At 45.2% G+C, this 26,107-nt stretch overlaps 1 protein-coding gene across 3 annotated transcripts in view; it reads left to right on the forward strand.

Moving 5' to 3' along the window:
- The first annotated feature begins 11,892 nt into the window (after nucleotides 1-11,892).
- Nucleotides 11,893-26,107, forward strand: part of Dennd5b (DENN domain containing 5B) — a 117,399-nt gene continuing 103,184 nt past the window's right edge. The window contains exon 1 of one of the 3 annotated variants that reach the window (XM_075982219.1): nucleotides 11,893-12,447. In XM_075982219.1, coding sequence (XP_075838334.1) covers nucleotides 12,321-12,447 — 127 coding nt within the window. In that variant the 5' untranslated portion in view covers nucleotides 11,893-12,320. The remainder of the gene's footprint in view (nucleotides 12,448-26,107) is intronic. The other 2 variants (XM_075982220.1, XM_075982222.1) reach the window with 2 other exon arrangements.

Consider the following 26,107-nt stretch of genomic DNA (forward strand, 5'->3'; position numbering starts at 1 on the left):
GAGTCCAACTGACCAGTCCCCCCAGAGTCCCAGTGAAGAGTAATTTACTTATGTGGGATTCCCCTTGTATGCTGTGATTACCATCCATGAATGAAAAAGCTGCTTTGGACCTATAGCAAGGCAGAACAGAGATAGGCAGGGAAAACTAAACTGAATGCTGGGAGGAAGAAGGCAGAGTCAGTGAGCAGCCATGTAGCCCCACCGGAGACAGATGCCGGAACTTTACCGGGTAAGCCACAGCCACGTGGTGATATACAGATTACTAGAAATGGGTTAAATTAAGATGTAAGAGTTAGCCAATAAGAAGCTAGAGCTAATGGGCCAAGCAATGATTTAATTAATACAGTTTCTGTGTGGTTATTTTGGTTCTGGGTGGCCAGGACAAATAAGCGGCCTCCTTCAACAATTTGCCCTTGGGTAAAGCCTTCATATTTTCATGTTTCATCTGCATGTGTACTGTATGTATGCAATACCCACAGAGGCCAGAAGACGGCTCAGATCCCGTGAAACTGTAGTTACACATGGCTGTGAGCCACCCCAGACCTCTGGAAGAGCAGCCAGTGCTCTTAATTGCTGAGTCATCTCTACAGTAGCCCCCCCCCCAATCTCCCAAAGCACAGGCATTTTTTTTTAACATCACAGGATGAACAAATAGTAACCTAATATGAAGGTTTTGCCTTCTCAATGTTCTCAAGGGCTCAGGATCTTAAACATTCTTGGACACACACCAATAAAATTTTTAAAAATCTTTGAAAACCTCATAAAAAACAATGTAAAAAATTATAAAACAAAAACGTAAATAGTTCTTATGTGTTTGTGAAAGGAGCATTGCTGAAAGGGTTTAAATGGTCATTTTAAGCACAAATTATATTCTCTCTTTTTTAAAAAATAGATTTATAGGCCGGGCGGTGGTGGCACACGCCTTTAACCCCAGCACTCGGGAGGCAGAGGCAGGCGGATCTCTGTGAGTTCGAGGCCAGCCTGGTCTACAAGAGCTAGTTCCGGGACAGGCACCAAAACTTCAGCGAAACCCTTTCTCGAAAAAACCAAACCAAAAAAAAAATAGATTTATTTGTTTTATTTTGTGTGTGAGTGTTTGCCTGCATGCATGTGTATGATGACCTCAGTGCTTGGTGCCCAGGGAGAACAGAAGAAGGTGTCAGAGCCCCAAGAACTACAGATACTGGGTGCTGGGAGCTTGGCCTGGGTCCTCTGCAGGAACAAGTGTTCTGATCCATCTCTCCAGCCCTGACCTGTATGTTCCTAATAACTTAAAACTCGAGAAAAACAATGTATGTTTGAGAGCTGTCTATTATCTCCTCTACTGATTTTTTCCCCTGTGTCCAGGATGCAACAACCCACAGCTTCATGTGTTCTAGGAAAGCTTTCTACACCCTTGGACTGTTACAGCCTTCTGTTTTATTTTATGTTATAATTTTGGGTTCTGGCTCTTTTTTGTTTTTTGAGACAGGGTTCTTTGTGTAACTCTGGCTGTCCTGGAACTAGCTATATAGCTCAGGCTGGCCTTGCACTCAGAGATCCACCTGCCTCTGCCTCCCAACTGTTGGAGTTAAAGGTGTGCATGCTACCATCATTGCCTGAGACAGATCCGTACAGCTCAGGTGTACAGCTTTGTCATCATTCTGCCTCACATCCTAGGTTCTAGAATTATAGGTATGGACAGCAACACCTGGTTCTTTTGCTTATTTTATTTTCTATAAAACTTTAATGCTATATATATATATATATATATATATATATATATATATATATATATATATTTTGGTTTTTCGAGACAGGGTTTCTCTGTGGCTTTGGAGCCTGTCCTGGAACTAGGTCTGTAGACCAGGCTGGTCTCGAACTCACAGAGATCCGCCTGCCTCTGCCTCCCAAGTGCTGGGATTAAAGGCATGCGCCACCACCGCCCGGCTTTATTTATATTTTATATGTATGAGTGTTTTGCCTGCATGTATATAAGTGTATCATGTGCATGTATCCAGTAACTGGAGTTACAGACAGCTGTGAACCATCACATAGATGCTGGGAATCAAGACCTCTGTAAGAGCAACAAATGCTCTGAACCATTGAGCCATCTTCCTGATCCTTACTTTTGTTGTTTTATTTTTTGAGGCAGTGTGCTACCATGCAACTCTGGCTGGTCGGGAGCTCATTATGTAGACCAGGTTATCCTCAAATTCACAGAGATCTGCTTGCATCTGCCTCCTGTGTGCTAGGATTAAAGGCTTGTGCCATCACGGCAAGCTGTTCGTTTTATTTTTAATTTTTTTTGTTTGTTTCTTAAGAAAGTCTCATGTATTCCAGAATATCCTCAAACTAGCCCAGGGTGGTCTTGAATTCCTGATCCTCCTGCTTCTTTTCAAGTGTTGGGATTATAAGAGGAACCACAATACTTGGTTTAAGGTTTTTTCCTTTTTTTCCACTGTGGTTCTAGGAACTGAAACCAGAGCTTTCTATTAAGCAAGCAATGTATTGCTGAGCAAAAACCAGGCATTTAATGATTTTTTTTTTATTTTTTTTTTTATTTTATTTATTTATTTATTTATTAATGATTTTTTTGAAGTGAAGAAGATCAGGCAAACGTATAAAACACGCTTAACTTTTTTCAGTCCTTAGGTGATGCTAGTAATATCAGTACTCGGAGGATAGGAATTTCAAGGTCATTCTCAGTTACAAATTGAATTTGAGGTCAGCTTGGACTACATACAACTCCATCTCAAAAGAACAACAAGAAAAAGGAAATTAAATAAGAGTTCATGATGGGTGTAGTAGCCTGTAACCCCAGCATTCTGGAGGTACAGACAGTGTGGTTGATGAAATAAGGCTAGCTTGATCTAAATATCAAGTTCTAGTCAAGACAGGGCTATGCAGTGTTATTCTATCTCAAAAAAATCAAACAGGAATAATAATATTTCATTTTTAAAAAATTTAGTGGCCCCAGTTTCAAGGCTCAGCATACCAATTTTAATTAAAATTACACTTTGGGGTCTGTAGTCAGTCTTTCTTGTACTGCCAGGCAGCTCCCAAATCATGACATGGAGACTTATTACTGATTATGAAGGTTCAGCCTATAGTTTAGGCTTATTTCTATCTTTCTTCTTCTTCTTCTTCTTCTTCTTCTTCTTCTTCTTCTTCTTCTTCTTCTTCTTCTTCTTCTTCTTCCTCCTCCTCCTCCTCCTCCTCCTCCTCCTCCTCCTCCTCCTCCTCCTCCTCCTTCTCCTCCTCCTTCTTCTTCTAGTTTTTCGAGACAGGGTTTCTCTGTAGCTTTGGAGCCTGTCCTGGAACTAGCTCTTGTAGACCAGGCTGGCCTCTAACTCACAGAGATCTGCCTGCTTCTGCCTGCTTCGTGTTGGAATTAAAGGTGTGTGCCACCACTGCCCAGCTTAACTAGTTCTTATAACTTAACCCATTTCTATTAATCCATGTCTGCCACATGGCTATGGCTTGTTACCTCAGTTCATGCTTCCTCTGTGTCTGTCTGGTGACTCCACTCTTCTTCCCAGCCTTCTCTCTGCTCCAAAAATCCTGCCTAGCTATTGACCATTCATCTTTTTATTAAACCATCAGAGTGGCACATATTCACAGTGTACAGAAAAATTATTCCACAACAGGGTACTCTCTCAAGAGAGTGCTCTCAGGTATGGTTTTCTTCTTATTTCTGAACACTTGCCTGTCTCTTAGTTCTAAAATTTATTTTAAAATATCTTTAATAAACTCCAAGTCTGCTTCATTCTCTTAAAAGGAAAAATTCCATATTTGTGTAAGGTACTTTGTTTAAAAAGCAATTTCTTTGATTTTTTTAAATGAATTTACAAAGGCAACAATAATTAGGGGTCAGTCTGGACTACATAGTAAGGCAGTCTCAAAAACAATAAAGCTGGATGTGATGGCACACAACTTTAATACCAGCACTCAGGAGGTGGAGGCAGGCAGATCTCTGTGAGTTCGAGGCCAGCCTGGTCTACAGAGTGAGTTTCCAGGACAGCTAGGTGAACCCGTCACCCCAAACCCTGCTAATGGACACTGAGAAACCCTGTCCTGAGAGACCAAAAGACAAGTTTCCTTGCACCTGAAAGACAGGGAAGCTAATTACAGGTCGTTGAACCCTGAAATGGGAGCGTGTATCTGAAATGCTTGGTTCACACTCCCGACCTTACCATTAGGTGCTGTTCCTTCCCACCCTTGGTTAATAGCATGGATCTTCAGAAGTAAGCCTTTTATGTTGCCTTGAGTTCTGTTACTTTAAATAGCCACCTACCCGATTATAATTTTCTTTGTTTGAAGATTGTCGGAGTCTAATATTATTTTTTCTTAACAAAATAACAGTGAACAAACTAGAAGTAAGGAACAGCTATTGAGGATAGCACAATTAGCTTGGCTTTTTTCCCAGCATGTTTCTGGCTGCTCTTTTTTCTCCTTAAGAAAGAAAGGGTTTATTTCCCAAGGAGACAGAGTTCATCTTCAATGGAGAAGGCATACATGGCGAATGGAACAGGAAACTGGCTAAATACGTTTCCATCCACGTATAGGAAGCAGAGAGCTCTTTGCCTGTTTTTAATTATTTTCTAAAGTTAAAGTGAAAGGAAATAATTATGGAGATAATTTTTGTTTTAAAGGGGGAATTTTTTTTCTTTTTAAAATGTGTTTATGCAAGTACCATTGGAGACCCAAGGAGGGTGTTAGATCCCCTGAACCCGGAACTGCAGGCGATCACGGCTCCCTTGATGTAAGTGCTAGGAACTAAACTCTTAAGAACTCTTAATTGCTGAGCCACCTCTGTAGAAGCAGTCTTGGGATTAAAGGTGCATGTCTCTATGGCCAGCCAACTAACTTTTTAAAAGTGAGATGTGATCTCACTATGTAGTACTGTCCAACTGTAAATCAGTTGGACATACATCAGGCTGGCCTTGAACCTGTGCTCATTACAAAGTCTCTGCCTGCTTACTTCCCAGTCATTATGATAGTGGACAAAACCTCTGAACTGTAAACCAGCCCTAATTAAACATTTTCCTTTATAAGAGTTACCATGGTCATGGTGTCTCTTCACAGCAATAGAACATTGATGAAGACAGAAGTTGGTACCAGGAGGAGGTATTGCAGCGATAGGCCTGACCACACTTTTGTTTGGGGGACTGTGGGCTTTGAGACTTTGGATTAGAAAGGCAGTTGAACGCTTTAATAGGGGTCCTAATGACCCATATTAGTGGAAGCATTGAAGACAGTGGTGCTGAGGGAGATTTCAACTGTGGGTGCCCAGGTCAGGAGACTTCATAGAATATTAGCCTAGAGATCATTCTTTTGGTGAAGAATGTGGTTGTTTTTTGCCCTTATCCAAAAAATTGCCTGAGGCTAAATTGAAGAGTTTTTGATTGATTCTGATCGGCAGAGGAGATTTCAAAACAGCTTAGTCTTGACTGTATCGCTTGGTTATTGGTGCCCATGCTTATGGAGACCTATAATGAAAAGTAACAAGCTGAGCAAGGGGAAAATACAAAATGTAGTTTGAGGAGAAAAGGGACACCAGGGAGCGGAATGGAGCTAAGTGGTGTGGACCGCATGGTGACCGTTGCTGCTTGACAAAGGTCCAGTACTTTGACACGCAGACCACACTTCTCCACCACCTTTTCACTCTCATTTTAAATGATTCTCAGTATTAATGCCTTTCCCTTTGTGCAGGATCTGGGAAAGGATACATATGTGTACAATGCTAGCCTCTCTAAACAAAATAATTCTTTTGGAAAAATATCCTCACCACCGAGGAACGAGGAATTCCATTGTGCCCTCCTAATTACACCAAGAACAAACAGGAAAGTTAGAGATTTACTAGACCTTGATCCCAAGGATTCATCCTTGATCCCAAAGATGAAATGCCTGTAATTCAGATCCAGAGCCTGAGGCCATTAAGGGCAAGAGTTCAGTGAATAAATAGAAATCAGAATGGTATGGCATAGTGGGAAAAGACATCAGGGCCTTCCCTTTTGGGAGCATTATGAGAGGAACAGGCCCATATAGTAAGACTAAAAAATTGTAGTATATCTGCTACCCAGAAGAAGACTTTTTCCTAGGGTTAGGCATTAGGTAAGAGTCTCCATCCCTGCTGATTAAAGCAGTTCTTCTCCTTATCCCTGGCAAGGGGAACTGGTGGCCCTTTCCTTAACACGGGACTGGTGCCTATCATCAAGGCCAAGGTTAGCTTCCTCAAGCCGCAATAGTTCGCAGGCCTCTTGTCTCCCATTTAATACTCTGTGCAACTATAGAGTATACAAGATGTAGCTTTCTTTTCCAATTAAATGCTGCCAGCATTTATCATCATGGTGGGGAGCATGGGAGCATCTTGATTCACCCTCAGACCCTCGGATGGTCTCCTCTTGCTCCCCTGACTCCCCACCCAAGCAGGTCTTTGGCAGCTACATCTTATGCTCAAGGAGATAAACAGATTAAAGAAAAGCCTGGTGTTAAATGGAAAAATGGAGCAGTGACCTCAGAGCAAGACCCCCACACAGCTAAACTTCCAATTTTTTTTAAGTATTTATTTGTTATGTATACAATATTCTGTCTGTGTGTATGTCTGCAGGCCAGAAGAGGGCACCAGACCTCATTACAGGTGGTTGTGAGCCACCATGTGGTTGCGGGAATTGAACTCAGGACCTTTGGAAGAGCAGGCAATGCTCTTAACCACTGAGCCATCTCTCCAGCCCTAAACTTCCAATTTGTAAAAAGGAATTAGACAAGTTTAAACTGGATGTGGTGATTCACACCTTTAATCCTAGCACTTCCAGAGGAAAAGGCAGGCAGATGTCTGCAATTGAGGCCAGCCTGGTCTATAGATTGAGTTCCAGGACAGCCGAGATTAAGCAGTGAAAGGAACTGCTGAAAATAGAAAGCTGGTGAAAATGTATTTGAACGAGAGGGCCGTGTTGCCCTAACAGGCAGCAGACAGAACTTGGCAGCTTTGGTCACATGGTTCAAGGATAAAAGAAAGGGGCTATAGAATCTCCTTTGTGCTAAGGAAAGCTTCTGGGTCCAGGCATGTGTCAGAGATGTCCCTGCATGGAGGCCCAAAGAGGCCATGGAATGGGACTGTGAAGTTGAAGCCTGGATTGCCTTGAAGATCCTAAGATGTTGGAGATGGCAGAGTTGTGGGGTACCTGCCAGGGAGAGCTGCTGTTAGGGTGTGTAACCAGCCCATCTCTAACATCTTGGGTTCTCCAAAGCAATCCAGGCTTCAACTTCACAGCTTCACGCAATGGCCTCTCTATTCCTCCACTCAGGGACACCCCTGACTCACGCCTGGCCTCAGCGGCTTTCCTTAGGCATGGAGGCAAAGTCTTCCATCCTTAACTCTAAAGTCAGAACCTCATGGCCAAAGCTGCCAGGTTCTGCCGCTTACTGGGACGGGAACACGGCCCCCTCCTTCAATTCTATCTTCACCAGCTTTCTGTTTTCTACCTTCACTGCTTAAGTTGGCTGTCCTGAAACTGGATTTCTAGAGCAGGCTAGCCTAGAACTCAGAGATCTGCCAGCCTCTGCCTTTCAAGTGCTGAGATTAAAGGTGTGTACTGCCGTACTTGGCTCTAAGCTTTTCTTTAATTCACAAATTGGAAATTTAGCTGAGTGAAATCTCGTCTTGAGGTCACCACTCCCTTTATTTCTTTTCTTAATCTGTCTCCTTGAACACAGGATTTAGTTCCGTTCCACTTTTTGGTGTTTCCTTTCTCCTTAAATTTTACATTTTGTAATTCACCCTACTCATCTTGCTCCTTTTATCTTCATTAATAACCACACAACAGTTTATACTAGGCTGTTTTGAGATTTCCTCTGCCAACAGATAATTCAAAAACTCTTCACTTTAGCCTCAGGCAGACTCTTTGGACAATGGCAAAAGGCAGCCACATTCTTCACCAAAATATCACAAGACCAGTCTGTTGTAGAACATTAAGGTTTCTTACTTTTGTTTATACTGTAGAGCATTTGTTTCATGACTTAAGGATGTGATTCTTTGCCTGTTTAAAGCACTGATGGCCTAATAAAGACCTGAGCAGCCAATAAAGAGGCAGGAGAAAGGACGGGCAGGGCTGGCAGGCAGAGAGAATAAATAGAAGAAGAAATTCAGTGATTTTTAATTAATACAGTTTCTGTGTAAATATTTCAAGTCTGGGTGGTCAGGAAAACGAGCAAGCAGCCTCTGCCAACAGGTAGATCTCTATGTTCAAGGCCAGCATAGTGTGCATAGCAAGTTCCAGGGCAGCTAGGACTACATAGAGAGATCCCATCGCAAAAGAAAAATTGTATTGTAGATACAAAGATAGCAGTGGTTGTGTGTACTTGTTGCTCTTGCAAAGGACCTGGCTTGATTCTTAGCATTCACACCAGGCACCTCACAACTCCCTGTAGTTCCAGTTCCAGGGAATCTGATGCCTTCTTCAAGGTACTGCACACACATGGTATACATACAGATGAGCAGAAATACACTCATACAAATGAATAAATAGAAACACAAATTTAATTGTTTTGGTTGGCAGGCAAAAATAGCTCAGTGAATAGAGGCACTTTCAAACTTGAAGACCCGAGTTCAGTCTCCAGAACCCACGTAGTAGGAGAGAACTGACTCTTGAAAATTGACCATTGGCCTCCACGTATACACCCGTATTTAGCACTGTAAAGACCCTGTGCTCCATCTCCAGCGTAGCAATGGTTTGTTTTTATAGTTCTGAGTTGCATGAGTTCTTTAATAAAGTTATATATAGGGCAAACATTTTAACATCTCTCCAGCTGAGGATACTTGGAATAGAAATATATAAGTAGAAAACAATTTAAACAAAAATTTAAATCAGCTGTTATTGGCATAAATTGACCCCTTTTCTAAAAGCATAATGTGATGTACAATTAATAAAAGTTCAGGGTCAGAAATTGGGGTTCAACCTAAAGATCCAAAAAGCAAAACAGTCAGCCACTGGACCTTACTTCAATCTCAGTCTGAAATGGCGATCCTGCCTCCTGGAATCTCAGAAGGAGACTGCGTCTGAGAACTGTCTCCTCCCGTTTTATAATCCTCTCTAGTGCTGGAATTAAGGGTTTGCACCGCTGGGATTAAAGGCATGCACCACCCGATTTCTATGGCAACTAGGGTGGCTACTGGGATTAAAGGCGTGTGCTACCATAACCTGGTCTGTAAGGCTGGCCAGTGGGACTGTTTTACTCTCAGATCTTCAGGCAGTCTTTATTTATTAAAATACAGTTCAAATGCCACTACAGTAATGGGTCTGGAAATGGCTCATCAGGTAAAGACACCTGCTGCCAAGTCTGACGACTTCATTCATTCCCTCAGACCTACAATGGTAGACAGAGAGAAATGACTCTGACAAACTGTCCTCTGACCTCCTCAAGCATGCCTCCATACACACACGCACACACACATACACACACAAACACACACGCATGCACACACATAAACACACACACACACACACCACAGAGCTCACAAAAGAAATAGAAATGTAATAGAAATATAAAAAACGAAATAATGAGGAATACAGTTACTGGTTTTCCAAATAGCCTTTGTTATGATAAGATTTTCCTAAAAGTCAAAATCTTGGCACAGGAAAATGTCACTCCAGATTTCCTTGTGGAATTTGGAACTGTGACAGGTTGGCATGTTTCTGTGCTAATTAGAGGTTAAAGCTGAGATGTCTGACTCCACTGAAGGTTTTCCATTCAGGCAGCAATTGCACTAAGGGGTCCCAACAGAAAGGAAGGCAGTATTCTAACATGGCCCTGGCTGTCCCGGAACTCACCATGTGGACCAGGCTAGCATCAGATTCAGGGAGATTCACCTGCCTTTGCCTCCTGATTGCTAGGATTAAAGGTGTGCCCAACCACATCTGGCTTTAAGAGAGAAATCTTTAGTGGTGCAGTTACTGACAAAGTGCCCATTCTCCTTATGCAACTGTAATGAAATTCACAAATCAGAAAGTGCATCAGCAGGTAAGGAGACACTTGCCACCAAGTCTGGCCACCTGAGTTTGAGCCCTAGGACACACATCATCAAAGTTAACTGAATCCTGATCTCTACACATGCGCTCTCTCTCTCACACTCACACACACACACACACACACACACACACACACACACACACACACTGCCATTTAAAAAAATCTTTAAACAAAAAGTGTAGCACGAATAATAAAAACCCAGAGGCAGATATAGGGGTTAAAGCTGAAGATCAGAGAAGCAGAGCAGCCAGCCACTAGAGACCTTTTACCTCCACCAATGCTCAGACTGAAGGGGTGATCCCCAGACTGTCTATACTGCTCTCTGTCTCCCAAACCTCAGACTTCACACTCCAGTGAGTTCCTGTCTCTTCTCTTTTATATTCCTCTCTGCCCAGCCACATTGCTGCTGTCTCCACCTCCCTCGTGCTGGGATTAAAGGTGTGAGCCACTACCACCTGGATCTGTTTCTGGATCGATCTTGCATAGCCCAGGGTAGCCTTGAACTCACAGAAATCCACCAGCCTCTGTCTTCCTTAGAATAAAGGTGGGAATAAAGGTGTGCGTCACCACTCCCTGGCCCCTAGTGGCTTAGCTTTGCACTCTGATCTTCAGGCAAGCTTTGCTTATTAAAATACAAATAAAATATCACTACAAAAAGGAACTCATTGGCTCACCAAAAAAGTTAAAGACATGAAAGCAGAAGATGAGAGGAAATGGGAGGGGAGACAAAGGGGGTAATAAGGGTATGCTCAAAATATGTTCATGAAGCCAGTCCGTGGCAGCATATGCCATTAATCCCAGCACTCTCTGGGAGTAAAGGAGGACAGACCTCTGTGAGTTCGAGGCCTGCCTGGACTACAAAAAAGTTCTAGGACAGTCAGGGCTGTTAAACAGAGAAACTCTGTCTTGAAAAACAAAACAAAACAAAGTGCATGTATGGAAATGTCATAATTAAATTTGGTGTTATATATAATATATGCTAATAAAAACAAAAATTAAGTCATTAATGCTTACAATCTCATAACCAGTTACTGCTCAAATGAACAATGGTTCGTTTCTTGCCTAGCACAAAAAATAAATTAATTTTCTGTTGTATTTGTTCGACTAGCTTAGACTCTAACAAACATTCTACAAAAAGCACCAACAAAATTAGGAGCACACAGTAAAATATTTTTGTGCATATCCTGTTTTAACAGAAGCAATAAGTGCAAACATTGCAGATATCAAACTTTGCTAATTTCCCAGTAGCACCAACCTCCTACTACCTAGATTAACATCATTCTTTCATTCACAAATGGCAGGCAAAGTGAGAACATGATTCTGTAGATACTGGAAAGGTAATAAACCAAGCAGCAAAACTACCCCCCACCCCAAGTACAAGCCAGATAAGAAGGTAAGAGAATTCATTACAAGAACTTACTGAAGGGTAGCTAAGGGTCAATTACCCAGGTTGTTAATTTACTCTTCCTGAGCCTCCCCCCCCCCCCCCGTGTGTGTGTGTGTGTGTGTGTGTGTGTGTGTGTGTGTGTCTGTCTGTCTGTCTGTCTGTCTGTCTGGTCTCCCAGTTACCCACACCGGATCCCTCCTGCCTCAGCCTCAAGAATGCTGAGATTACAATTCGTGAGTCACCACGCCCCGCCAGGGACTAAGATCTTAAAATGCTTTAGGCATCTGCCTGCAGATTTAAGAGAAAGGTTCAGACGTCGTGGGAAATGACCTCAGCGTGCAGCCTCCCTTCTCCAAAGCCCTGTTATTGTTCGGTTGGGTTGGGCGACATCCCCTGGGGGAAGACAGGATTCCGCTCGGCCGCGACAGGAGGCTGCACCGCGGGCGGGCGAGGGGGGGGGGGTTCAGGCTCGCACCCGGACGGGGACGGACGCGCCCGCGAGACCTCCGAACTCGCAGGTGCGCGCGCGCCCGCCCGCCTGCCCCGGATCGCGCGCCACCGAGCTCGGCGCGCGCGCCCCACCGCGCAGCTCGGCTCCGCTTGACCCGCGGGCGCCAGACGCCGTGCTCCGGCGGGCGCAGCCGCGGCGGCGCGGGCCTCCCGAGCTGACACTCCCCCTGCGCGCCCCTCCCCCGCCGCGGCGCAATCCCGCCCGCCCGCCCGCCTGCCTGCCTGCGCGCGAGCCCGAGGCCGCTTCCCCCGGTACCGGCGACTGCGCGGCCCTGGGCGCGCCGGGGTCGCCTCAGGGTCCGAGCGGCAGCGGTGGCCTCCTCGGCGAGCGAAGCCTGCGACGCTGCCGAGCCCGGCTCCCCTTCGGTTCACCTCCGCGAGCCGCGGCGACGACCGCACAGGCGGCGGCGGGATGAGCGGTAGCGGCGCGGCGCCGGGCCCGGGCTCGGGGTCCTCCCCGGCCGCCTGTCGCTTTGCGCACTACTTTGTGCTGTGCGGGATCGATGCGGACAGCGGACTGGAGCCTGACGAGCTGGCGGGTAAGGCCGGGCTGGCTGCGGAGGCGCAAGGGAGGCGAGGTGCGGGCTCCACAGACAAAAAGTCGGCGGCTGCCGTAACCGCACTCGGGCTCGACGGGCACTCGTGGGCGATGTAATGACATTGTTGTTAATTCCGCGCTCTGGCTGAGCCCGCGGGCTCTGGGATCCGCGTACCCGGCGCGGGCCGCCAGAGGGCCGGACCCCTCCGCTGCTCGCGGCGCGCGCGACCGGGCTGTGCCGCGGTTCGCCAAGTTTGGCCCTGGAGGCTGAATTGTGTCGGGACCCCGGGGCAACGGCGAGGTCCGCTCGGGCGGGAGGCCCAGCAGCCGCGGCCCCGACCGACCGCTCTCGGCCGGCGCCACCCCTCCCCCCGGTTCTGCGATGACGGCCGAGTCACCCTTTGGAATCCGGTGGATTTGGCAGCGCCGGTGCCGCGCGGTGGCGAGGACCTTTGGACGCTGGCGCGGGATGCGGCCCGGTGCTTTGTTGATTTTTTCCCCCTCCCCCCCACCCGCGCCCCGTTCCTGAGTTGACGTAGTGGGACGATCCTTCCCGAGAGGGGCGCACCGTGAGTCATCACCGAGGTGTCCCTGTAGGAGCACGGTCCCCATTTGACTTGATTCGGTGACGCAGTGCGGGACTGAGCTGGGGAACCGGCACTGGGAACCCGGGCCGTTGAATGATGATGGGGGCGGGGGGTGGGGGGATGCGCAGTGTGGGGAGCAGAACGGGAGAAATAACAGATTGCATTTTTCACTCTCCTTTCCTCCGTGGGATCTGAATCGTGATTTTTTTTTAAAGGTGAGACACGTGACACCTACCACCTGAACTTTATCTGTGTCAGTGCTAAACACTTAGGTCATAGCCTTTCAGAACAGCGGCTTTGGAACATAGCGGCCCTCATTGATTGCACCAGTATAGATTTTTCTCTCTCCATTGAGGAGAGGATTGGGAAGAATTTACTAAGTAATAAATGGTAGTAAACAAAACTGTTCAGTCTTTAAAAATACAGTCCCACGTCTTAGCTGAGAATCTTTATTAAGTCACCTTCAGAGAAAATGTTTTTCAGCAAAAACTAAGTGTAGTTTTATTTATTTACTGAAAAAAGGATAATAGAGTACCAGGTTTCCCCTGTGTGTGTAATTAATTATGTAACATACTATTTCTTCAGCTAAGATTTCGTGTACATGTTATGAATGGCATTGCTGAGGGATATGAAGTTGAGGGAAAGTGTCTGCAGAGTGATTTTGGAGAAAGATTTCTCTTGGGTTAGTAAAATTCTCTTTCTCTAAACAATCCCTTCTCTAAACAACTGGGATTTCTTGGAGGCCTTCTATGCCAGGTGACTGAAAGAAAAAAGCCTGTTTGTCCTCTCTTTGTCTGCTAACGCCAAAACAACGCCTTTTAAAAAAGTGTGTCCTGGGACTCTCCAAGTGTGATGCAGATGGCGTAAAACATTTTATTTTAATGTAATTTAAATATTCTCTCTTCATCACTTTTTGTCACAGCTGAATATGGTATTGCGAGCTTGTAGTCTCAGTACTTACCAGGCTGAGGCAAGGGGATTGGTGTTGAGTTTGAGGCCAGCTGGGGCTACAGAGGGAGAAACCCCTTTTCAGAAACAACAAAGGGCAGGGGAGGTTAGAGAAACAAGACTGGAGAAAAAGCAGTACCCGAGGAAGAGACAGCTACAAACTCTGTAGAAATGACAAAATGCGAGGCACACACACACAAAGATTCTGTGCATTTTCGTTTATTACTGTGTGTGTATGCCCTGTGTTGTGTGTGTGTGTGTGTTGGGGGGGTCATGGCGCATGTGTCACAACATGCATGTGTAGGACAGAGGACAACTTTATGGAACCAAATTCTTTCATTCCATGTTTATGTGGGTTCCAGCAATTGAAGTCAGGTCTCTAGGCTTGTGCGGCAAATGCTCTTGCCTTCTGAGCCATCTTGCAAACCCTTTAATGTGTTAACCCTTTAATGCGTATTTTTTAAAAAGATAGATAGATATACATATGTGTATGTGCACACTTATCTGTACCTGTGCAAAAGTGCAAGTGCCAGCAGAGGCCAGAAGAGCACATTAGATCACCTGGAGCTATAGTTACAGGGGGTTGTGAGGCATCTGATGTTTATTTAGTTCTGGGAGCTGAACTCAGGTCCTCCGGAAGAGCAGCAAGTGCTCTTAACTCTGAGCCGTTTCTCCAGCCCCTTCTGATGTGCATTTTAAAAAAATTATATCTGTTTATGTATCTTATGTGTGTATGGGTGCATGCTTGTTTTCTGTGGCGTGAGAGGAGATCAGAGGACACCTTGAGACTGGGTTCTCTCCTCCCGCTTGTGTTGGACCCAGGAATTGAACTCATGTCATCAGATTTGGCAGCAGGTGCCTTTGCCTGCCGAACACCTCATTGGCCTCTCTTATATAGTCTTTGGGATACAAATTGTGTTTTCTTTTTTGCAGTAACATGTAATTGACCTTTCTGTTCACAATATTTGGAGAGCTCCAGATAATTATGTATTTTTAAAAGGTTGGTGTAGATTGTCAAGAAGCTCAGGGAACATCTGTAGAGAGAATAAAGTCCCTTCCATATTGGAGCTACATCCTAGTATGAACAAACAGTGAAGACATACCCTTTTTTTTCCTTACCTTTCCCCCCCTTCAGTACTGGAGATTGAAAATAAAGCCTCATTCGCCAGGCACTGAACTACTTCCCCACCTCTTTAAAACATTTTTTACATTGTTACCCACACTGGCCTGAAACCTGCATTGTATCCCAGAAAGGCCTTGAACTTGGGATCCTCCTGCCTCGGCCTCCCCAGTAGCTGCGATTGTAGGCTTTCCACAACAGGTCCAATTTCTATGTCCAAATTAATAAAGAAATACGAGAAAAAATGGAACAGGAAAATGGGATCAGAATTGCGGTTATTTTATGTTGTTGGTGGGAGTTATGCCCTGGAAATGCGCGGGCATGTGCTCTATCTCTGGGATAGCTCAGCCTTTGGCTTTAAATGAAACAGTTGGAGAAGACCTCCCCGAGAAAGGGGCAGGAGCGCAGCCGTGAAGGAGGCGGAAGAGCAAGCGGTGTGGACTCCAGGGCAGTGGACTCTCTAGGGCAGTGGACTCTCTAGGGCAGTGGGCTCTCTAGGGCAGTGGACTCTCTAGGGCAGTGGTTCTCAACAAGTGAATCGCAGCCCCCAGGTGTCAAAGGACCCTTTCACAGGGGTCACCTAAGACCATCTGCATATCAGATATTTACATTATGATTCATAATAGTAGCAAAATTAGTTATGGAGTAGCGGTGAAAATAATTTTGTGGTTGACGGTCACCACATATGAGGAACTGTATTAAGGGGTCGCAGCATTAGGGAAGTTGAGAATGCCTGGTCTAGGGAAAGAGCATTATAGGCAGAACAAACAGCAAGATACCCTGAAGTGGAACACTGACTGGTTTATGTGGGTAACTATAGCAGGATTTTTCCTTTGAGCTGCCAGCCAGCTCCCAAATCGTGACGTTGAGACTTACTAGTTATGAATGCTCGGTTTAGCTTAGGCTTGTTTCTGGCTAGCTCTATTAACTTAAATTAACCTGTTTCTCTTAATCTACCTTTTGCCTCAGGGCATTTTGCCTTTCTTTTTGTGCGACGTTCCTGCTTCCTTCAGTGTCCATCTGGCTGGCAGACGCCTGGTTTCTGACCTTGGGCTTTCCCTCTTTTTCTCTCCTCTCCTCTCTCTGTTCTTACATTCTCCTTTTACTTATTCTAATTCTCTCTGCCTGTCAGCCCGCTTTTCCCTCTCCTGCCTAGCTATTGCCCACCTGTTCAGCCTTTTTTTTTTTTTATTAGACCAGTCAAGTGCCTTAGGCAGACAAGGTGAAATAGCAACACATTTTTTCGCGATTAAATAAATGCATAAACAAGTATAACACACCTTTACATAGTTAAAGTAATATTCCACATTATAAACAAGTGTATCACACCTTTACATAGCTAAAGTAATATTCCACAGCATAAACAAGTGTAACACACCTTTACATAGCTAAAGTAATACTCTACAACAGGTAATAGCTAGGATGCCAATGTGAATAGAGTGGGCAGGATCACAGAGACAGGTTAAAAGAAATATGGCAGGGCTTCAAAGACATTGCTTTTTGCTTTGAGTTGGGAAGATGCTGAAAGATTTTTAACAGAATGGTTGTATCATCTGACATACCTTCTGAGAGGATCACTGTCTGCCAGTGAGACAGCTCAGCAAATGTATTTGACACAAGGCAGACAATCAGAGTTCTGTCCCTGAGACTCCCCTAGTAGGAGAGGACAGACTCCCCCAAGTCGCCTCTGATTGCCACAGGTGTATGCCTGCCCAAGAGCACATGCATCACACACATAAATAAATACATGTAATAGACTTAAAATTGTTTGAAATAAAGTTATCATTTTATATGCATCCCTGTTTTGCCTGCATGTGTGCTTGGTACCCAAGGAAACCTAAGATGGCCTTGGATCCCCTGGAACTGAGCTTATAGATGGTTATGAGCTGCCATGTGGGTGCTGGGAGTTGAACCTGGGACCTTTGGAAGAGAGCCATGCTTTTAACCATTAAAGGCATCTCTTCAGCCCCAGTAAACAAAATTTTCTAAAAATAAAAAGATCTCTGTGGCTGCCAGGTTACAGATGTGAGGAAACAGTGGAAGCAAGAAGCTCATTGTACTGTTTCATTATTTGATGTGGAAGTCCTCTGGGGAATTGGTGGTAATGAGTTGGATTGTGTGTGTGTGTGTGTGTGTGTGTGTGTGTGTGTGTGGTGTGCACACATGAGCATGCATGCGTGTGTGTATATGTGCTTGTGTACCATCAGGAGTTATTAACGAATTGGATGATTGTGTCTGACTTTGTTCTTTTGAGGCAGTTTTACTATCTAGCCGTGGATGACCTTGAACTTGTGGCAGTCCTCCTGCCTCTTGAGTTTATAGCTATATGCCACAACCACTCACTATGATCGAGTTCTATTAATTTAGTAGTCATAGACGAGGAACATGATCAGTTGTAACTGAAAGAATTTTGGCCTGACCAGTTTTGAGTTTCTCTATGGAAAGAAGATTAATGGAGAATCAGACTGAAGTCAGTTCAGTTTCATTTTGGACATGTTAAGGTGGCCGTGCCTGTTAGACTTTAATGGCGTTACTAAATAAATAAGATCTCTCTCAGGGGAAAGCCCAGATATAAATTTAAAACCATGAAACCGCTTATGTGTTGAGTAAATGGAATAGAGGAGGAGACTTGATTGAGTCCTGGGGAGAGAACGGGGTGGGAGTAACCCAACAGGCACAGACGGGAGAGAACGGGGTGGGGGTGACCGAACAGGCACAGACAGGAGAGAACGGGGTGGGGGTGACCCAACAGGCACAGACGGGAGAGAACGGGGTGGGGGTAACCCAACAGGCACAGATGGGAGAGAACGGGGTGGGGGTAACCCAACAGGCACAGCTGGGAGAGAACGGGGTGGGGGTAACCCAGCAGGCACAGACAGGAGAGAACGGGGTGGGGGTAACCCAACAGGCACAGACGGGAAATAGTATTGACAGCAGGTGGGAGGTGGGTGGGTTAAGGCAGTGTCGTTTCAATTAGAGCTACATTTGGAAATCAGGAAGCAGTGTATTAATTGGTTTTCTGTTGCTGTAACAAAAATACCTTGGGCTGGGTATGTTGGTAAGGTAGGAAGTTTATTTAGCTCGCAGTTTTGGAAGATGAGAGTCCAAGATCCAGGCGATCCTGTGGTAAAGGCCTATTATAGACTAGCATGGAAATGGTGGAAGAACTTAAGGACGGATCACATGATTAGAGAAGGCAGACATCCAGGGTCTCACAAGTTGACCAGACTGGGCTAGAACTCACTTGGTAACCCAGCTAGGCCTTGAATTTGTGATCCTCCTGCCCCAGCCTCCCAAATAGATGAATTACCGGTCTGCACCATTAGAGCCAGATCCATGATGTTTCTATAAGAGCAGACAACTTCATGTACAGTAAAGCCATCTTAATTCATGTATACACTAGTCTTGACTATGAGCGAAGTTGTTTGAGACAGTGTTCATTGGTGTTTGGCGGCGAGACATCTTGTGCATTGCAAAAATGTAATTCTTGTGTTCAGAACCAAGGCTACAATGAAATTGTACAATAGAGCCAATAACACTTGGATTCCTTACACATTTAATTTTGATTAGTTTTTAGTTGTCTCCCGTCCATGATCCTTTTAGTGTTTACCTGATGGAGGAAGGTCATTGGCTAATAAAGGAACTGCCTTGGCCCATTTTATTGGTTAGGACATAGGTAGGTGGGGTAAACAGAACAGAATGCCGGGAGGAAGAGGAAGTGAGCTCAGACTTCACAGCTCTCCTCTCCAGAGCAGACGCCTCAGAGAGATGCCATGCCCCAGCTCCGACCCAGGATGGACTTAGGCTAGAATCTTCCTGGTAAGACCGGTGCTCACAGATTATTAGAGATGGGTTGATCGGGATATCAGAATTAGCCAGTAAGGGCTAGAGACAAAGGGCCAAGCAGTGATTAAAAGAATACAGTGTCCGTGTAATTATTTCGGGGCATAAGCTAGCCGAGCAGGCAGCTGGGGTGTTGGGGACGCAGCCCCGCTGCCCTTATTACTACATTTACCCAGTTTCTGTGATCCTCCCCACATCCTGTTATGACGTAACATTTACGTAGCAGAGCTCTATAACCCCAGAGTGACAAAAGATGTAATACAGACTGGGTCAAAGACTACACAGGGTCTCTTCTACAATTGCTCATCCTGTTACTGAAAGTTTAACAAAATTATGTTTGCTCGTGAAATTAAATCTCATTCAAACAGGAGTAAAAATATGACATTTTCTGAGTGTGGACATATAGCCATTAACTAGACATACCTTGTTGAATCATTAAGAAATGGAGGCTTTGAGATTATGGGCCTTTGAGTGTCTCTTCAGTCTGCTCAGTTTTCCTTGCACAACGGAAAGCTTAGGCTTCCTTAAAAAGCTGTTTTTAGAATTGGAAAAAACAACTTAGATTTACATGTGGATGGGTTTTATTTTTTTTAAAAAAGGTTTTTTCCTTAATGTCCAAATTATCATATTTCTAATAGTAACATTTTGTTTGTGAAAGACTTAATATACCCACTCCCTTCATTGAATAAAATATTCTTGGAAAGTTTCATAAAATAAAATTACTTATTTAGGGAGAAGCTAGAAGTTAGAGCTTTCAGGGACACGGCGCTCCTAAGAAACTCTACAGAGCTTATTCCCCTAGATATCCCTGTAGGCATGGGATTTTAGCATGGATTGAAAGGGGATCGTGCATGGCTAGCAACTGATCATGGTCAAAGAAGATCACTGCTTTCTATAACAATCAAGTTGTCTTTATCGGTTATTGAAAAGAAAAAGAAAAAGAGATGAACTTGTTAGTACTAGAATATCAGTTGTTACTTGTTATTAATAAGTTGCTTTTGGGGGAAAGGGAAAATTAGTGACAAGCGTGAGCTTGGGACTGATGCCTGATGACCTGACCCCCATCCTCTGGACCTGACACCCATCCCCTGGACCCGACACCCATCCCTTGGACCTGACCCCCATTCCTGGACCTGACCCCCATCCCCTGAACCTGACTCCCATCCCTGGACCTGACCCTCATTCCCTGGACCTGACCCTCATTCCCTGGACCTGACTCCCATCCCTGGACCTGACCCTCATTCCCTGGACCTGACCCTCATTCCCTGGACCTGACCCTCATTCCCTGGACCCGACACCCATCCCCTGGACCTGACTCCCATCCCTGGACCTGACTCCCATCCCCTGGACCTGACTCCCATCCCCTGGACCTGACCCTCATTCCCTGGACCTGACTCCCATCCCCTGGACCTGACTCCCATCGCCTGGACCTGACCCCCATCCCCTGGACCTGACTCCCATCGCCTGGACCTGACCCCCATCCCCTGGACCTGACTCCCATCCCCTGGACCTGACCCTCATTCCCTGGACCTGACTCCCATCCCCTGGACCTGACTCCCATCGCCTGGACCTGACCCCCATCCCCTGGACCTGACTCCCATCGCCTGGACCTGACTCCCATCCCTGGACCCGACACCCATCCCCTGGACCTGACCCTCATTCCCTGGACCTGACTCCCATCCCCTGGACCTGACTCCCATCCCCTGGACCTGACTCCCATCCCCTGGACTTGACTCCCATCGCCTGGACCTGACCCCCATCCCCTGGACCTGACTCCCATTCCTGGACCTGACTCCCATCCCTGGACCCGACACCCATCCCCTGGACCTGACCCTCATTCCCTGGACCTGACTCCCATCCCCTGGACCTGACTCCCATCCCCTGGACCTGACTCCCATCCCCTGGACTTGACTCCCATCGCCTGGACCTGACCCCCATCCCCTGGACCTGACTCCCATCCCCTGGACCTGACTCCCATCGCCTGGACCTGACCCCCATCCCCTGGACCTGACTCCCATCGCCTGGACCTGACCCCCATCCCCTGGACCTGACTCCCATCCCCTGGACCTGACCCTCATTCCCTGGACCTGACTCCCATCCCCTGGACCTGACTCCCATCCCCTGGACCTGACCCCCATCCCCTGGACCTGACTCCCATCCCCTGGATCTGACCCCCATCCCCTGGACCTGACTCCCATCCCCTGGACCTGACTCCTATCCCCTGGACCTGACTCCTATCCCCTGGACCTGACTCCCATCCCCTGGACCTGACCCTCATTCCCTGGACCTGACTCCTATCCCCTGGACCTGACTCCCATCCCCTGGACCTGACCCTCATTCCCTGGACCTGACTCCTATCCCCTGGACATGACTCCCATCCCTTGGACCTGACCCTCATTCCCTGGACCTGACCCCCATCCCCTGGACCTGACTCCCATCCCCTGGACTTGACTCCCATTGCCTGGACCTGACTCCTATCCCCTGGACCTGACTCCCATCCCCTGGACCTGACCCTCATTCCCTGGACCTGACTCCCATCCCCTGGACCTGACTCCCATCCCCTGGACCTGACCCTCATTCCCTGGACCTGACTCCCATCCCCTGGACCTGACTCCCATCCCCTGGACCTGACTCCCATCCCCTGGACCTGACCCTCATTCCCTGGACCTGACTCCCATTCCCTGGACCTGACTCCTATCCCCTGGACCTGACTCCCATCCCCTGGACCTGACCCTCATTCCCTGGACCTGACTCCCATTCCCTGGACCTGACTCCTGTCCCCTGGACCTGACTCCCATCCCCTGGACCCACATAAAGAGGAAAGATGAGAACCAACTCCACAGAGTTGTCCTCTGACCTCCACAGGTACATGTCAGAGACACACAGCAATAATAATAGTAATAAAAGAGTTTCAACTCAACAGGCAAAGCCCTTGCTTCCAGGCCTAATGACCTGAGTTCAATCCCAAGACCCATATGGTAGAAGGAGAGAATTGACCAAGTCCTGAACATTGTCCTCTGACCTCCACAGGTGCCCCTTTCCCAAGTCAATAAATATAATAAATATAAAAATTAAAACACAGTAAGAGTTTGAGGATTCTCTGTGTTTTGTTGTTTTGCATCCTGTCTTAGATTTATTTAAAAACTGAATGTTTGTTTCAATTATTTGCTTGCTCTTTTGCCTGGATCTTCCTGCCTCTCAAGTGCTGGGATTACATACCTAGTATGTTTCCGCAGTTTTAATAGGGTTTTCTGAGAAATGTTTTAAATACCACCTGAAGGTTTACAGTGAGGCTGCTAGGCTTTGGCTCTCACGGCTCTTTACTATCACACCATGAGTAAGGATAAATAATAATTGATTGAAATAACAGTGGGCAGTAAGTGCTTTTTTATTTTTGAAGAATTGTGGATTTTCGCCTGTAACAGTAATAATACACTCAAGTTTAAACTTGGAGTGGGTATAAGAATGCTTTAAGGAAAATAGCTGCCACCTGTTATTCCTCAGAGACAGAATGTAAAATAAAAATAGAACTCCTCATTTCCGGTTTTTAGCTAGAAGCCAGAGTGACCGCTTTATTGTTGTTAAATGAGCTGAGCGTCAATCAGGAAACCTTAGTAAGATTTTTTTTAAAATTATTTTTATAACTGTATATATTGTCCAGCAAAGTCCTGCCAGTATCCCTCTCCCCTCTCCCCCTTTTGTGTCCTGTCCCTTTGTCCCTCAACTCTTTCTTTTTTGGGGGTGGGGGGCGGTGTTTTGTTTTGTTTTTATTTTTGAGATACGGTCTCTCTGTGTAGTCCTGGCTATCCTGGAACTTGCTACATAGACCAGACAGACCTGTTCTCTCGAGTGTCGGAGTTAAAGACATGTACCACCACACCTGGCCCTTACTTCTATTTTCATGTGAGACAAATATTTTGATTTATGTATCTATATAAAAATCTAGGAATGATAAATGAGAAAAAACATGTTTTTTTGTCTTTAAAATTGGCATATTTCATTTAATTATAATAATTTCTAGTTGCATCAGTAAAATATTCTGTCCAAATTATTAATGTTTAATTTGTCACATGACATTTGTGAAGATCTCAATGTATAGTTGTTGGTTCAAAGAATAAGAGGGAAGTAAAATGGAATTCTCTCAGCTGTTTACTCTTCAGATTTCCTCCATACCATCGTATTAAAATACAGTGGGGAAAGAAAGAATAACTGACTCTCAGGAGTTTAACACTAAAATAATCTATTCTTTAGCTTTTTTTTTCTTTAATGGAGAGGAGAAAGGAAAACACTGATGATAATGGGAAGACAGAAAAGCTTAGTGAGCAGAAGAGGCAATTCAGTGAGAAGATAAACTCTTGATGTGTGTCTGTAGGAAGTGTCGAGATCCATTTGTTGTCCAGCAGAACCCCGTGTGTAGATGTTATGAGAAGCTTCACACTTGGCTGTCCCTTCCTTACGGGTTGCCTTAGACAGTGTTTGAAGGCTGGATTACCCAGCAATAGCAGCAGACCCTCCTGACTCTCAAGAGGGTTGTAGAAACATTTCGTGATCCATGCTGGGCACTAGTCCTAGAATGGAGAGAATATCTGCCTTGGTGACTTTAAAATTCTCAGACCATGCTGTCTATATAAGGACGCTCTGATTTTTGATCCCTTCTGTGAATGACTTTCCTACTAAAACACAATATGAGTTTCAGATGAGAAGACAGACCTCACAGTTTTGTATGCCAGCCTAGAAATTTAATTTAAAGACACTCAAAAATAATCGAGAATTTGAAAAGGTTCATTTGTCATAGTAAACTTAGACAAAAGTAGACGTTTATCATTTTCAGTAAATCTGCAGACTTTTTAAAATTTATTTTATCTATTTAATGTGTATGGGTATTTTGCCTGCGTGTATGTCTGCATACCACTTGCATGCCTGATCCTGGAACTGGAGTTAGAGACGACAGTGACCTGTCATATGTGTGCTGTGACTCCAACCTGGATCCTCTGGAAGAGCAGCCAGTGCTCACAACCTCTGAGCCACCTCTCCAGCTCTGCAGAGTTTTTTGTTTGTTTGTTTGTTTTTGTTTTGTTTTTAAGGCAGGGTCTCACTCTGGAGCCCTGGTTAGCCTGGAACTCAAGTAGACCAGACTAGTCTCAAACCCATAGAGATTTGCCTGCCCCTGCCTTCAGAATCCAGGACTAAGTATGTGCCCCATCACACCTGATTCTGAATATGTTTGCATTAGCATAGTAGTGCCTTCTGGGATTTGTTGGTTTACTTATTTACTTTGAGTAAATGAGGCAAAACTCCTAAAAGAAAAAAATACATTAAAAATGAGGGGGAGCTGGACCTGACTAGTCTCAGCCCTCGGAGGCTCTGAGGTGAGAAGCTCCAGAGGTCAGGACAAGCTGTGCTACATAATGATTTTGAGGCCAGACTGCTAAACTAGAGAGGTGGGGGAGAGGCAGGAAGGGAAAGAGAAGATGAACAAACGCAGAGTGGTTAGCTTCTATTTAGAGAGGTAATATTTGCATTTTTTTTCTGAGAGTAACCTCATGACAGGTTTTGGGTTTAGGCCATATAGACACAGTGGTTTCTATGAGGAAGGAACGCAGGGAGGTAGTTTCAGGTGGTGCGTGTTGAAGTCGGTTTTGGTTTTATGATGGTGATGATAGTAGTAATAAACACTTTTAAGTTTTTCCCTCTTAATATTTTTTGTTCCTTTATATCAGTGAGAATTAGAATGATTTTCTCCACATTTGTCTTGATAGTATTGGTTAACTGTATATGTGTGTGTGTATATATATAGATACACACACACATATATGTATATATATATATATGCACATATATATACACACTGAAAGTAAGTGGTACATGTAGAATTTGATTTTTAAGATTTATTTATTTGTATAAGTGGTTTTGCTTGCATGCATGTTTTTTTTTTATTTTAATTAAAACCTTTTTGTTTGTCTGATTTTTTTGAGACAGAGTCTCACTCTGTAGTCCTGGTTGCCTGAAACTTGAAATAGATCAGTCTGGTTTTGTTTATGTTTTTTCGAGACAGGGTTTCTCTGTGTTACTTTGGAGCCTGTCCTGGAAGTCACTCTGTAGACCAGGCTGGCCTCAGACTCACAGAGATCCACCTGCTTCTGCTTCCCAAGCTTGACCGCACAGAAACCTATTTACCTGTTTCCCTGCTGCTCGGATTAAAGACAAACACCAGTTCAAAGGGTGTCAGATGCTTGCTTTGACATTGCTAATACCCTAGGTCATCTGGAACTACTCTAGAATGTCTGCCAGTTATCTCTGGACAAATTTGACTAACTACTTGCTTTTGGTTGGTAATACAGGAATAGTGTTTAGTATGGAGTTCACTGGGATATAATTGCTCATAAAACGCTAGCTATATTTTCATTATCATAGTTGTTTGAAGTATCCTCAGGTTCTTCACTGGGATTTAAAGTATTCTTGGAACTCTTGTGTAGACATCCAAAAGTAAGTTCCTAAAGTTGTGACAGTGTGTGCGTGCAGTTGTGCAGGGTGCTTGTGTTCAAGTGTTGAGGTCAAAAGCTAACTTTCTGAAGTCAATTTTTTCTTCCACCATGTGTGGGCTACTCGGTAACTTCAAAGTCGCCATGGCCTACATAGCAGGGACTTTGTCTCAATCAAACAGAGGAAAACAAATCTCATATCTGTCTCCAGTCATTTACTTATTTCCTTCAGAAGTAGTTACCACATTCTTGTTTATTGTTTATATTGCCATGGGTATTTTTGTGTACTGTGACATATTATAATCTTAAATGTATCTTCCTAGATTTGAGCTTTTCTTTTTCAGAAAGACAGTTTTTATTTCTAAAATCTGTCATTAACTTCTAGTGAGTGACAATAGTCTCCTCCACATCTCACGAGGTTGTCTGTGTAGCCAGCAGGGTCTGGCCGTCAGGAGACTGGGCTAGAGAGGTAGGTACCCTAGGGTAGCTCTGCCTTGCTGCTGGCGCTGGTAACAACTTGCTTTAGTTCATCTACAGTGATCTTGTCCAGGTCAGATATTGCTGGAGCCTGTGGCAGGATGGAGCCAGTAGCAGTTGGGGCTGAAGCAAAGGCAACAGCATAGCCTGGCCTCCCTGCCTCCAGAATCACAGAGGGATACAGCTGGACAGACCGTTTGAACT

This window comes from Microtus pennsylvanicus, chromosome 8, assembly GCF_037038515.1.
Source record: "Microtus pennsylvanicus isolate mMicPen1 chromosome 8, mMicPen1.hap1, whole genome shotgun sequence".
NCBI classification, from domain to species: domain Eukaryota; kingdom Metazoa; phylum Chordata; class Mammalia; order Rodentia; family Cricetidae; genus Microtus; species Microtus pennsylvanicus.